The 15,872-nt window shown below is 43.3% G+C and overlaps 1 protein-coding gene across 3 annotated transcripts in view; it reads right to left on the reverse strand.

Annotated features, from left to right (window-relative positions):
• Positions 1 to 15,872, reverse strand: part of LOC137415439 (interleukin-20 receptor subunit alpha-like) — an 82,089-nt gene that overhangs the window by 23,124 nt on the left and 43,093 nt on the right. For 2 of the 3 annotated variants that reach the window (XM_068101018.2, XM_068101019.2), the window contains exons 2-3: positions 2,313 to 2,427; positions 1,838 to 2,022 (exon numbers count right to left, since the gene is read on the reverse strand). In XM_068101018.2, the coding sequence (XP_067957119.1) occupies positions 1,838 to 2,022; positions 2,313 to 2,427 (300 nt within the window). Of the gene's footprint in view, positions 1 to 1,837; positions 2,023 to 2,312; positions 2,428 to 12,388; positions 12,625 to 15,872 lie in introns of those variants that run through there. The other variant, XM_078784997.1, reaches the window with a different exon arrangement.

Below are 15,872 nucleotides of genomic sequence, written 5' to 3' on the forward strand. Positions count from 1 at the left end.
ACTGTAAGTGCTGTTATTGTGAAGTCGAAATGTCTAGGAGCAACAACAGCTACGCCGTGAAGTGGTAGGCCACACAAGCTTACAGAATGGGAACGCCGAGTGCTGAAGCGCATAGCGTGTAAAAATTGTCTGTCCTCAGTTGCAACACTCACTACCGAGTTCCAAACTGCCTCTGGAAGTAACGTCAGCACAACAACTGTTCGTCGGGAGCTTCATGAAATGGGTTTCCATGGCCGAGCAGCCGCACAACAAGCCTAAGATCACCATGCGCAATGACAAGCATCGGCTGGGAGTGGTGTAAAGCTCGCCGCCTTTGGACTCTGGAGCAGTGGAAATGCGTTCTCTGGAGTGATTAATCACGTTTCACCATCTGGCAGTCCGACAGACGAATCTGGGTTTGGCGGATGCCAGGAGAACGCTACCTGCCCGAATGTGTAGTGCCAACTGTAAAGTTTGGTGGAGAGGGAATAATGGACTGGGGCTGTTTTTCATGGTCCAGGCTAGGCCACTACGCAAACGCTTTGAACAATTCCATATGCGCTGCCTTCGTAAGATTCTTGGAATCACCTGGCGTGACAGAATACGTAACACCTCAATCCTAGACCACTGTCGTATCCAAGGAACGGAGTATTTGCTTATGCAAGGCCAGCTTTGCCACTGGGCAGGACACCTCACATGCATGGAAGACCGTAGAATCCCAAGAGTGCTTTTCTATGGACAACTTAAATTTGGTAAATGGTCACATGGTGGACCAAGAAAGCAGTACAAGGACGTCCTTAAGTCTACACTCATGTCTTGTGCCATTTCAGTTGTCACCTGGGAACATCAGGCCACAAACAGGTCAGCTTGGCCTAACATTTTCCGCAAAGGCACCTTGAATGTGGGAGACTTGCTATCGAGAGACAGCGGAGGCAAGAAAGGAAAACCTTCCAACGTCCATCTCCGCAATGGCCAGTATATACCTGCGATGTCTGTGGTAGACGCTGTGGGATCTGCATTGGACAACGCACAATGCTTAATGAGCACGCCAACGAAGGGAAGAGATTCGTTGAAAGCGACGACTCACACAATCAGAAAGATCTTTCCCTAGGTTCATGATCCATTTTGATTGAGGTTTTTCTCCTGTTTGAATTCACCTTTCCTTGTTACCGACAAATAATGGGAGACATTATGTTGCCTGTATAATGCAAAAATCGCCAACATCACTCTGCTTTTCAGAATGGTACCAAAACCAACCCTCTCAGCTGTAGACCAGTCGGCCTTCTTCGGAGCTCTTCCCACCTCAAAACAAATCTGTTCTCCAGTTCTGCCCTCCTCCTATCATCCGTTTGAATTCCACCTTGCCATACGTCTACGTCAACAATTGGTGAACACTCTCAACCTGAAAAAGAGGTCAGGGCTATCATTCTGGACATCTACCATCCACGTGATTCTGTCTGCCGTCCTGCCTTCAAATTGGCCTTCCAAAGGCCTCTGCCTCTGGAAGTAATGTCAGCACAACAACTGTTCGTCGGGAGCTTCATGAAATGGGTCTCCATGGCCGAGCAGCCGCACAGAACTGCTACTGCAGAATTCTCCATGGATCATCCATGCTAGTGCCGCCGTGGGCCGACAAGATGAACCTTTTGTTTGGCTGACGCACCACTCCACACACATGAGGACAGGTGCACGGATGAAGTGCTGAAATATCAGAAAGCTCGAGAAACATTGAGTAAACAAAAATGCAAATGATGTCGCGAGTAAAAGTTTGTAAAGGTACGTATTAACTACTCCAAAGTAAAACATTCCCAACCTGTGAATGTCTACAGGAGTTCAAGTTAAAAAAATGCCCACTCACTGCTCTTCGTTGGCTCAAAAGGGGAACTCTCTGTCCAGTTTGAGACGTGGCCATTTCGTGTCGCTCGCACTCTGAAATAATGCTTCCCAAAAGTCATCTCCCTTGTGACATTGCACTGTAGAGTGTGGGCCACAGGACATCTCACATTGGCCCATATTTTTGGATTATTTCGACGAAAATAGCTACTGCAGATAGAAGGGATGAGGAAAACAAAACAAGAGAACTCAAATCATCTGGAATGTGAAACTTGTATAAATCCAAGGCAAGAATCAATGACACCAAATGGATGGACACACTGGAAATTGACAACAAAGTTAATTTGGAACTCAAAGGGAGCAGAAGTGGTCTGTTAGTTTTGGGTCATTTCATCAGTAAATATAACGTTTTGCATTATTTGGGAGGTGACAGAGGAACTTATTGCATACTATACAATAATGAAGACATTTGCAAAAGGTGGTTGGTCCTATCGGCTTACATTTGGTGTTGCAGCGTATAATTTGCTGCTCCAGGAACGGAGTTCCAGTGGACCATGTGGCGCATGTCCAGAGACTCAACCATCACGTAATCGGGAGCCAAAATGGAACATTGCCCTGGAGGTAGACAGGTAGTGTTTTAAGTCTTCAACCAACCTTGCACCCAGTTTTGTGTACCACTCCAATATAAAAAATAGGGGCAATAGCCCTGGGTGCTCACCTGGTAGAATAAACAGTATACTACACTGACTAGAGGTATTTTAAACAGTAGCACAGTATTTTAAACCAATTTCAATGGTTGATATGAGACAGGGAAACATGTGCAATTATACCAACGTAATCATGACTTTAAACAAACAAAAAAATACATATTTTGGGGGGCAACCCCCTACCCCAACACCCCCTTAAACCTTGATATTTTTAATGCTGTGAACAAACTTTGGTGCATCACAGGTGATTACGGTTGTGGTCAAGTTTCATTGAAATTGTGTGTGCTGTTTCAGAGAAGAAAGCAAATACCTATCTTGGGAGGCTCAAATCCCCCGTAGACTCGTAGATCTCCCTAGACCTCGATTTTCTTTAATGCCGTGAACAAACTTTGGTACATTACAGGTGATGAAGGTTGTGGTCAAGTTTCATCGACATAGTGTGTGTAGTTTCTAAGAAGATGGGCAAATACCTATTTTGGCAGAGAACCCCCTCCACTCCCCTCGTATGCCTCCTTAGAGCTAGATTTTTTTTAATGCCCCGAATAAGCGTTGGTATATCACGGGTGGTGAACATTGTGGCCAAGTTTCATCGAAATAGTATGTGTAGTTTCTGAGAAGAAAGCAAATTCCTATTTTGTGGGGTAAAACCTGGACCCACTTTGACCCCTGGTAGACCACCTGAGAGCGCGATTTTTTAAATTCCGTGAACAAACTTGAGTTGCAACATAGCACATATCATTTTAGCCAAGTTTGGTCCCAATCCCATCAGGAGTTTCGGAGAAGAAGTTGCAAGTGTTTACGGACTGACGAACGGACGACGCGCCATCCCATAAACTTCCCGGAACTACGTTCCAGGTGAGCCAACAATAGTCCTGATTCAGGAGGCAGTATTTTATAGGCTTTTGCTTCTTTTTCAGAAGCGATCGCAGGATCAGCACACCAACATTGGATATGCATTGACATGACTTACCAGCACTGCTCTATCATACAGGTCCTCCATGTCTGAATGAAGCAGAATCCAACTCTATTTTCTGCCTTTGTTTACGGAAAATAGGTTCATGGCAAAATGATGGGACAGAGGATGGAAGTCAATGGAATGGGTGAAAGTCAAAAGGATGAAAGTCACAGGGTGAAAGTCAAAGGCCTTGCTGGTTCGGGGTTGCTCCACGTATAGGTCAAATCTGCTACTCTTCAGACAGCTAGAAACAAAATTGTCTAGGTATTTGAGATTGGTTCTCGTTCTGCTTCTTTTTTCCCCCAAAATGTTGTACTTCCTGCCTCTTTAACATTATCCTATCCCCCATCCTTGCTTCAATTTTTTTTAACTGGTTGGGTGTTTAATTTTCCACTCTGCAATATGAAAATATGGCATTTTTTCAGGCAAACTGAATAAAACATCCATATTTTTGATAAGGTAACCATCAGAACAAGCACATTAAATAGGAACAAACAATACAGATTGTTGAATAATGACATGGCCAACAGCACTCAAACAGTTACAACAAACAAGACAAGACGGACAGTCTAACAACGGCATAGCCGGGCTTGGATCTGTTGAGTGGAGCATCTGCTGTCCCCTATCATGCGACCAGATCCTCAACTCTGATTGGACGTTTGTGATGGACATACACATATACACTGGACAAACAGACAAACGCTGTTCCAGCTGGCATTGCCCGTAAAATATGGCTGCCATACAACGTAACCGATGACGTCATCGATTGTTTTTTCTCGACCAATTTATCCCTAGATCACGCCCAAGAAATGTCATACTGATTAGATCAAGTGTTCTATTGTCGGTTTATGACGTCATAATGAAGACACCTATGACATCATCATTAACACATGGTATTTCCCATGGGGAGTACTTTACAATGAACCACCTTTCAAATTTTTTTCCATGGAGCCGTTTCGGAGATATGGAGGTGCAAATTTTTCGGTTTTCCAAGATGATGCCCGAACCACATGACCTATGATGTCATAACTATCATGAAAAATTCTACAGGAAGAGGCTCTTCTATGGTGAAAATTTAGTGTCAGTTGGACCAACGGTTACAGAGACAACTAATTTTAAAGGGAATAAACCCACAAAATGCCAGCGGAAAGGACATACACACATACACCGGATGAACAAACAAACGCTGTTCCAGACGGCATTGCCCTACAGGGTATGCCGTAAAAAACGATTTTTCACTCCAAAATACGATCTCATTCTATCTTCTACCTGAACTTCCTGCACCTCATTCTTTATCTCTCCCTTTTCTCCAATATCTCCAAACTGAATCTTCATTGAAGGAAAACACATTGAAGGCAAAGGAAATCCTGCTGTGCTGCTCTTGTGCATCCTCTCTCTGCCCTTCTCACCCTGTCATTTGCTCTCGGTAGTCTTCCGTCTGCTTGGAAATCCACCAAAATCACTGCACTACATGAAAAAGGTGCAAAAACGGATCCCCTCAACTACAGGACTACCAACTTACTTCCAGTCATCAGTAAAATCATGGAGTCCATCATTGCAGTTCACCCCTAGCTGACATGAAATCCTTTATTTTCTCTGACGGCCTCATCTCAATTCACCAATTTGGATACAGACCAGGTTACTCTACCTTGGACATGTTACACTCTCCCAACAATGCACGGAGACCCTCAATGTCAGACATGAGATCAGGGCTGTCTCTAGACACATCACGAGCTTTTGATACAGTCTGGTACCTCACCTTGCTCTGCAAACTTTCTGCCTGTGTTAACTAAGGCAAACTCCATTTTTTGTTTACTGACTTCCTCTACTCTCAATGCCTGCTCTTGTGACCACCTGTCGGTGGCATCATCATTGGTGCTCAAAGTCCTGTTTCTGGTTAGCTTTTATTTAGTGTATTTCAATGCGCTATTTCCTGGCTTTGTGTATGTGCTGCATTGTCATAAGGAACAGAGGAAAAATAACAGAGACAATTCACATACAGGGGATTAATTACCCATAACCCCTAACTAATTAACATAACCCCACCCCTCTCATGGGGACATTTATACGCGCTTACACGACATCGTCTAAACAAATTTCCTACTCATGATACATGGGGTTTCTTCTTCATCGCTACATACGGAGCATGGTATACTATACAATTCTACCTGGACCAAGGTTTTGCATTGCCTACCCCCCACAAACATAACAGTACTTTATAATTCATGTTCTTAATACACGTACTTTATAGATGTACTCATTCGATCTTAATAGATTCTGTATTTCTTATAATAGATTCTTAATACATTCTGTATAGGCACACTCACATTGTTGTATGTACTTTATAGACATATTCGCATTCTAATTTTACATACTTTATAGAGATTCGAAAGACCTGCTCCCTATGGGAGTGGCCAGGTGGGTTATATTATTGTCCATATTCAAACATGTAATTCAAAATATCTCACTGCACTGGAAAACTTGGGGACAGCAATACTGTACCGTAAAGGGTGGTGACTTGGAATACCCTCTCCCACCTGGAGGTGGCGCTAAATTATACACATCTGCATTGAGAATTTGCAGCCTGGTGTTGGTTTAGCGGTTAGGGTGCTGGCTTGGGGGATCCTAGGATCCTGAGTCTGAATCCTGGTCGATCGTTGAATTAATGCCAGGGGGGGTCGACTCAGCCTGTCAAGGTCAGCAAATTGAGTACCAGCTCACTGGTAATTGGGGCACGTGGCGGCACAAACACGCTTCCAGAGAAATGATGCAACCAGCAGCCACAGGCTGCATACGAAGAACAACAAAAATATAATTTGCGTCTCCCTCGCTCCTCCCCAAGTCCACCAGCAAAGATAAAAGCACCCCTATACACTAATAGGGATTGCAGTCATCCGATGTAGCAAGTCTGTAGGGGAAGTAGCGTGACAAGCAAACACACAAAGAAACACCAGTCTGTGAATTATAGTAAGGATACTCAGATTGAAAAAAGACAAGCGTTATGCCTAGGTCCCCTGTCGGTGAAGTGATGCGAGTTGACAAAGTGGAAGATGCAAGGCGGCCATCTTGTATTTTGACGTGGCAACGCAATTTTCAATAGCGTTCTTCCTTATGCCTAGATACACCCACACACCAGATTAGAAGTTGGTACTACGCTTATTTTTCAAGATAGTCCGCTCACAAGGTTCAGACATACATGGCGGCAGCCATCTTGGATTTTGAAGTGGGTTTCACCCACACACCAAATTAGAATTCTGTCCTTCGCTTACGCACGCACGCACGTATGGACGCACACACGGACAGAGGGGAAAACCACAGTCCCCCTTTCGCTCCGCAGTGCGACGGGGAACAATAACGTGTAATACTGGCTTAGCACCAGGTAGTATATATGGCCTACATTAGCACATTATGTGCCCACAGGCAAACAAACAAACAAGCATCCAACTTGACAGAGCTGGAACAAATCTGCAAGGAAGAATGGGAGAAAGTTCCCAAATCCAGATGTGTAAATCTGATACAGACATACCCAAGAAGACTTGAAGTTGTAATCACTGCCAAAGGCGTTTCTACGAAGTATTGACTCAGGGGGTTGAATACTTATATAAATGAGATATTTCTGTATTTCATTTTAAATAAATTTGTAAAAATTTCTAGACAAAAAATTCCACATTGACATTATAGGATATTATGTGTAGATCCGTGACAGAAAATTTCAGTTGAATCAATTTTAAATTCAGGCTGTAACAACAAAATGTGAAAAAGTCAAGGGGTGTGAATACTTTCTGAAGGCCCTGTGTCTCAGCACATTTCTCAACCGCAAAGACATCTCAGAGCATATTTCTTTACAGGAAAGAAAAAAAAATTCAGGAGCATTTGAGTCAGCGGTCTATTCCCTATATACAGCCCAGGTTCAAAATTTTGGCGGATTGAAAAAAATCTAAATTTTCCCACAGGTTCGGATTAATTTGAAGCAACTTTTGCTTAATAACGTCTTTCTCTCCGAAAAGCATTTCCGTTTCAGGGTGCGACAGCCAGACAGCATTAGTCTATTAATTATACTAGTGAGATACCCATGCTACGCATGGGTGGGAGGTCAGAAGCAAACAGGCAATGCAGATACGGCGAATGCTTAAGCATGAAACCAATAAATTCCACATTCCTGTAGCACCTTCAGTCGCACGTCAGACATGGACAGCAGGTTCGTGAAGGACTTCCATGAAAAACGTACCCGTTCGCAAACAAACAGGTACATTCACGTATAGAAACATCGCTCGTGTGTCCGTGGCGAATCTGCATATGGCGATCCGCAAAGTTCACGTTCAGAAAGTAGAAACCATCACGGCATGTCGTCATTCACTTGAACTCGATATCTCTTTTTTCATTCCAAACAACATAACTCCAATCACAAAATAAACTTTTAACAACATTGTTAATGTTTCCTTCATTGTAAAAACTACCAAGTCAACAGTTAAAAGGATTTTGAGCTGATAGCTGTTACAGCTTTGGCAAGATCGATGGAGACAGCGATCTGTTAGCATATACACCGCCCAAATAGCTATGTGGAATTCTCTCATTACATGGAGAGATTAAACTAACGTCGTTTGAACTTTGGCCGAGGTCATTATTTACTTTTAATGATGTTTATATATGAATCGAAAAGAAAATAATTGGTTTTGGGTGGTCCTTTCCGCATATCTCATGGGATTGTGAGTTGGAGAGACGACCGCGATGGCGGGGAGGGGGTTGGCGTTCTCTCAAGCAGGGATTCAACCCATGTCCTTATAAAAGGTCGTTGTCCGAGGTCACCGGGTCCGATCGGTGCAGGCGTGCAGCCGTTTGTGCGGCACCCGGGAAAATAACGTTATGCAGGAGTCCAAACCTGAAAATGCTGGAGACCAAAGCTGAAATTGGAAAAACAATATAGCTTATTTTACTCCAGAAGATCCCAGGATTACCCACCCAAAATATCGTTGCGATCGGTTCAGCCGTTTTTGCGGTACCTTCGAATGAACGGACGGGCAGACAGACAGACGGACGAACATTTGGTGAATTATCGTAAGATACTGTGTTTATACAGATAGATATTTAGTCAATCAGATGAAAATTAACAATGTGACCTTTTGACCGATTGAACTCAAAAACAATCGACTTCTAGCTTTTGACTACCCCTAGCAGGTGGTTACGTTTCATGAAGATTGGAGTCAGGTTGTGACTAGTCGGTAATTGACTAACACACCAGACCAACCAATATGCAGTGCAGTACTTCAAGTTCGGAAGGAACAAATGGACCCAAATGTGATACCCTCTCCTCTGGGCAGGTAACAACCAGTTTATACCACACAAAAGGTAGAAAGGAGCCAATGTGCTGCTGAGGGATTAGTTTAAACAAACGCCGCAATCTATCACCACAGGTTTTGTTGTTAAAGGGATATTTTGAACATTCCTTACTCACCATTCATCCATGCTTTTCTTGGAACAAGGTAAACTGAGTGTAATGTTTTGGCTTTCTCGGAAGCAAAGGCTCATTGAGAGGTTTGTCGGTAAATCACATTCAGGACGAAGACTTTTTGGCGGCATCAGTGTACTTTTACTAAATTACAAAGACGTTAGTAGTCAACAGCACACATGTAGTATGGTAAATGACTTTGGACTTTGCCCACATCATGTGCCAGGGATGCGAACATTTACCTGTCAGCCAACTGAAATTAAGGGCCCAGTGCCAAAGTGCTGCCTGGACTTTGGCAACGAATGGACACGACCCCAGAAGGATCAAGAACGGTGGCAAGAACCGTTGGCAAAATGAAGGAAAGGTATAAAGCAATAAAAAGATGTAGAAGTCTATGTGGCCACAGACTTGTGTCTTCGAGACCCTGATCCTAGCTTTGAGCGGCATTGGCTACCTTTCATTTGGACAGAGCGAGATGGTGCCGGTTCACCAAAAAGAACAGGATTTCTGAACCTTAGACTTAGACACACTTAGAGAACCGAGTAAAGTTTATAACAGTCAAGAAAGCATTTTGTCATGAGAAAGAAAAAAAAAAAGTGGGGAAAAGGAGGCCATACCGATCCGCGTGCTGAAATTCCACGTGCTGAAATAGGCTTCCTATTGGTTATAGATTTGGGAATAGGCTTCCTATTGGGAATAGGCTTCCTATTGGGAATAGCTTTGGGAATAGGCTTCCTATTGGTAATAGCTTTGGGAATAGGCTTCCTATTCGGAATAGCTTTGGGAATAGGCTTCCTATTCGGAATAGCTTTGGGAATAGGCTTCCTATTCGGAATATCTTTGGGAATAGGCTTCCTATTGGGAATAGGCTTCCTATTGGGAATAGGCTTCCTATTGGGAATAGCTTTGGGAATAGGCTTCCGATTGGTAATAGCTTTGGGAATAGGCTTCCTATTGGGAATAGCTTTGGGAATAGGCTTCCTATTGGGAATAGCTTTGGGAATAGGCTTCCTATTGGGAATAGCTTTGGGAATAGGCTTCCTATTGGGAATAGCTTTGGGAATAGGCTTCCTATTGGGAATAGGCTTCCTATTGGTTATAGATTTGGGAATAGGCTTCCTATTGGGAATAGCTTTGGGAATAGGCTTCCTATTGGGAATAGGCTTCCTATTGGGAATAGCTTTGGGAATAGGCTTCCTATTGGTAATAGCTTTGGGAATAGGCTTCCTATTCGGAATAGCTTTGGGAATAGGCTTCCTATTCGGAATATCTTTGGGAATAGGCTTCCTATTGGGAATAGGCTTCCTATTGGGAATAGGCTTCCTATTGGGAATAGCTTTGGGAATAGGCTTCCGATTGGTAATAGCTTTGGGAATAGGCTTCCTATTCGGAATATCTTTGGGAATAGGCTTCCTATTGGGAATAGCTTTGGGAATAGGCTTCCTATTGGGAATAGCTTTGGGAATCGGCTTCTTATTGGTAATAGCTTTGGGAATAGGCTTCCTATTCGGAATATCTTTGGGAATAGGCTTCCTATTGGGAATAGGCTTCCTATTGGGAATAGGCTTCCTATTGGGAATAGCTTTGGGAATAGGCTTCCGATTGGTAATAGCTTTGGGAATAGGCTTCCGATTGGTAATAGCTTTGGGAATAGGCTTCCTATTCGGAATAGCTTTGGGAATAGGCTTCCTATTCGGAATAGCTTTGGGAATAGGCTTCCTATTCGGAATATCTTTGGGAATAGGCTTCCTATTGGGAATAGGCTTCCTATTGGTTATAGATTTGGGAATAGGCTTCCTATTGGGAATAGCTTTGGGAATAGGCTTCCTATTGGGAATAGGCTTCCTATTGGGAATAGCTTTGGGAATAGGCTTCCTATTGGTAATAGCTTTGGGAATAGGCTTCCTATTCGGAATAGCTTTGGGAATAGGCTTCCTATTCGGAATATCTTTGGGAATAGGCTTCCTATTGGGAATAGGCTTCCTATTGGGAATAGGCTTCCTATTGGGAATAGCTTTGGGAATAGGCTTCCGATTGGTAATAGCTTTGGGAATAGGCTTCCTATTGGGAATAGCTTTGGGAATAGGCTTCCTATTGGGAATAGCTTTGGGAATAGGCTTCCTATTGGGAATAGCTTTGGGAATCGGCTTCTTATTGGTTATAGATTTTGGAATAGGCTTCCTATTGGGAATACCTTTGGGAATAGGCTTCCTATTGGGAATAGCTTTGGGAATAGGCTTCCTATTGGGAATAGGCTTCCTATTTGGAATAGCTTTGGGAATAGGCTTCCTATTGGTAATAGCTTTGGGAATAGGCTTCCTATTCGGAATAGCTTTGGGAATAGGCTTCCTATTGGGAATAGCTTTGGGAATAGGCTTCCTATTGGGAATAGCTTTGGGAATAGGCTTCCTATTGGGAATAGCTTTGGGAATAGGCTTCCTATTGGGAATAGCTTTGGGAATAGGCTTCCTATTGGGAATAGCTTTGGGAATCGGCTTCTTATTGGTTTTAGATTTTGGAATAGGCTTCCTATTGGGAATACCTTTGGGAATAGGCTTCCTATTGGGAATAGCTTTGGGAATAGGCTTCCTTTTGGGAATAGCTTTGGGAATAGGCTTCCTATTGGGAATAGCTTTGGAATAGGCTTCATATTGGGAATAGCTTTGGGAATAGGCTTCCTATTGGGAATAGCTTTGGGAATAGGCTTCCTATTGGGAATAGCTTTGGGAATCGGCTTCTTATTGGTTTTAGATTTTGGAATAGGCTTCCTATTGGGAATACCTTTGGGAATAGGCTTCCTATTGGGAATAGCTTTGGGAATAGGCTTCCTTTTGGGAATAGCTTTGGGAATAGGCTTCCTATTGGGAATAGCTTTGGAATAGGCTTCATATTGGGAATAGGCTTCCTATTGGGATACACTCCATAACGCTCTATTTATCTGCGACCCAGGAGAAATCATGGCATCCAAAAGTGAAAGATGGAATGCAGGAGCATAAAGGAGCATTATTTGATGGAATGTCGTCACACTAAATAAAATACACTAATTCTTTGTGCCTGTGTATTGTAAAGCGATTGGTCATTGCGATTACATTGGACGCAGGTCACCGAGCGGTACTCAACTTACCTGAGCGGACCCGAACTACCATTCAAATGACTGTTTGGGAATGGCGAGACGCGCAAACTCCGAATAAAACACAAACTGGCTCGTCTACCTCAACGATGACTGACACACACACACACACACACACACACACACACACACACACACACACACACACACACACACACACACACACACACACGACAAGAAGCAGCCCTAAACTATGACTGAAACACACATGCGCACACACACACACGACAAGAAGTGGGGGGAAAAGGAAACGGAGAAGATGGGTAGATTAATTGCTGTTTGGGAGATCTGAGCACATTTAGTCTCCTATGGACCCCAATCTAGTATGAACCACTTACCCCACAGTCTCTGCAGCACCAGGTAAATGACGACCTCCTCAAACCCCCACATGGTGAGTGATGATCCTTTTTCCTGATTTGGCCAAATGACTGATTCCGGATCCCTCGGTGCACGTTTGACCTTGTCTCTCCGAGGACAAGGACTTGAGGCCACAAAGTTCTCTATTCAACACTGTGCAGCAACCGGCTCTCCTCTCACACTTACAAAGGCCAAAAACTCTGCCCAGACACACAACAACCAACCAATCAGGGCACACCTGTTCGAGTGACGTCACGAACCTCAAGCTGTCCTTCAAACCTCGTCTATTGGGAATTGCAATGTTCAGAGAAATCTCAGCATTCAAACGTCATTGGCCAAGATACAACCACACTTTATGGCATAGCCCGTAGAGAAATGCCGTGTGGAACAGCGTTTGTCTGTCCGTCCGGTGTATGCATGTATGTATGTATGTATGTACAGTCACGTGAAAAAGTAAGTACACCCCATGGAAAGTTTTGACTTTTTCAACGTATTTCAACATACAGCTATTTGATCTTCATTTCAACAATATTGATAGATAAAGGTGATATAATCTATCTATAATTCCAGTAATCTCTGTGTGTGTGTGTGTGTGTGTGTGTATGTGTGTATGTCTGTGTGTTTGTCTGTGACCGCTGTTTCTCGACAACCACGGGTCCGATATACTTGAAACTTGCCAGGTATATTGCTGGGGACCCGAGGATGTGCCTTTTCAAGGTTTCATATTAATCGGACAAGTAGTTACCGAGCTATGGCGATTTCTTTACCAAACTCCGCAAGCCGTTCGCTTTGGACCAAACCATTTCATGTAAATAGAGGGGGGGGGATTGTCACCGTACTCGCAAGCCGTTCGCTTTGGACCAAACCATTTCATGTAAATAGAGGGGGGGGGATTGTCACCGTACTCGCAAGCCGTTCGCTTTGGACCAAACCATTTCATGTAAATAGAGGGGGGGGATTGTCACCGTACTCGCAAGCCGTTCGCTTTGGACCAAACCATTTCATGTAAATAGAGGGGGGGGATATAATTTTAGATATATATATAGTACGGGCAATGCCCTAGTATAACAAATATCATGAAACATTTACATTTTGTAGTCCATTCTATAATTAAAATAAACATAAATGCAAATTTCGCATGTGGAAAAAGTAAGTACACCCCTACATTTATCACTCCTTCAAATACCTAAAATTAGAATCAGGTGCACCAGCTGAGGTGCAAATGATTAGAACATCGTTCGAGAGGATCATGGAGGAAACTGTCTTATTTAAACCTCAGACATTTCGTTTGGTTTGCCCTTTGTTGTTGTAGTGTGCGGCATCACCATGCCTAGATCAAAAGAGCACTCTGAGGCCTTCAGAAAGAAGGTTATAGATGCCCACGAGTCTGGGAAGGGATTTAAAAAGATCTCCAAACAATTTGAAATCAATCATTCGACTGTCCGGAAGATCATCTACAAGTGGAGAAGATTCCAAATAACTGCCAGCTTGTTCAGGCCAGGCCGCCTCAGCAAGTTCAGCCCGAGGGCAGACCGCAAGATGCTGATAGAAGTCTCCAAGAAACCCAGAATGTCATCACGGGACCTACAGGTAGCTCTTGCCACTGTTGATGTCAAAGTGCACGAGTCTACCATTAGAAAGAGGCTGCACAAATTTGATCTACATAGGAGGTGTGCCAGGAGGAAACCTTTGCTGTCCAGAAAGAACATCAGGGCAAGACTAAAGTTTACCAATGAACACCGAGGCAAAGACCAGCACTTCTGGAACAATGTGCTCTGGACAGATGAGTCAAAGGTAGAGCTATTTGGCCACAGTACCAGAAGACATGTTTGGTGAAAACCAAAGACACCATTTGACCACAAGAACCTGACACCAACTGTAAAGCATGGTGGTGGAAATATTATGGCTTGGGGCAGCTTTGCTGCATCAGGGCCCTGGCAGTTCATCATCATAGAATCCACTATTAATTCTTCATTGTACCAGAGGGTGCTTGAGGATAATGTGAGGCCGTCTGTCGGAAAGTTGAAGCTCAACCGAAGGTGGACCTTGCAACATGACAATGACCCTAAACATACCAGTAAATCCACCAAGGAATGGCTGAAAAGAAAGAAATGGAGGGTTCTAGAATGGCCAAGGCAAAGCCTGGATCTAAATCCCATCGAGATGTTGTGGGGGGATTTGAAACGTGCTGTGCATGCAAGAAACCCCTCAAACATCGCACAGCTGAAAGAATTCTGCATGGAGTGGGCAAATATTTCTCCCAGTCGATGTCAGAGACTGGTAGACAGTTATAAGAAACGCCTACTTGAGGTTGTTTCTGCCAAAGGGGGCAATACCACCTATTAGAGCCAAGGGTGTACTTACTTTTTCCACATGCGAAATTTGCATTTATGTTTATTTAAATAATACAATGGATGACAAAATGTAAATGTTTCATGACATTTGTTATATTATATCACCTTTATCTATCAATATTGTTGAAATGAAGATCAAATAGCTGCATGTTGAAATATGTTGAAAAAGTCAAAACTTTACATGGGGTGTACTTACTTTTTCACGTGACTGTATGTATGTGGGTAGTATGTGTGTGTGTGTGTGTGTGTGTGTGTGTGTATGTGTGTGTGTGTGTGTGTATGTATGTACAGTCGTGGCCAAAGATATTGGCACCCTTGCACTTTTTTCAAATAACTCACAATTTTCTCCAAAAATAAGTTGAAGTATTTGGTCTCCACAATTCTTGATTTCACTATTAATATTACAGAACCTTTGTTTGTGATTCAGAACTTAATATATCCTTTTAAATCAGAAAATTAAAAAAAATGGCATTGGCAAAATTATTGACACCCAAGACTTAATATTTGGTAGCACGGCCTTTGGACAAAATAACTGCAGTCAAGCACTACCTATAGCCATGAATGAGCTTCCTCCACCTCTCTGCTGGCAGTTTGTCCCACTCTTCTTGTGTAAACTGCTCCAGTTCTCCCAGATTTGAAGGGTGCCTTCTCCCAGCTGCTGTTTTCAGATCTCCCAACAGGTGTTCAATGGGATTTAGATCTGGCCTCATTTGCTGGCCACTTCAGAACAGTCCAGCATTTTGTCTTGAACCATTCCTGGATGCTTTTTGAAGTGTGTTTGGGGTCATTGTCCTGCTGCAAGACCCATGACCTGCGATGGAGACCCAGCTTTCTGGCACTGGGTTGAACATCGTGCTCCAAAATGCCTTGTCAATCTCCTGATTTCATGATGCCATGCACACATTCCAGGCACCTAGTGCCAGAGGCAGCACAGCAACCCCAAAACATCACGGAACCTCCTCCATGTTTGACTGTAGGGAGGGTGTTCTTTTCTTTGAAGGCTTCATTTTGTTTTCTGTAAACATAGAGATGATGTGCTTTACCAAAAAGCTCTAATTTAGTCTCATCTGTCCACAAGACATTCTCCCAGAGGATTTTAGTTTGTTCAGGT

This window comes from Myxine glutinosa, chromosome 9 (assembly GCF_964187855.1).
Source record: "Myxine glutinosa chromosome 9, kmMyxGlut1.1, whole genome shotgun sequence".
Classification (NCBI taxonomy): Eukaryota; Metazoa; Chordata; class Myxini; order Myxiniformes; family Myxinidae; genus Myxine; species Myxine glutinosa.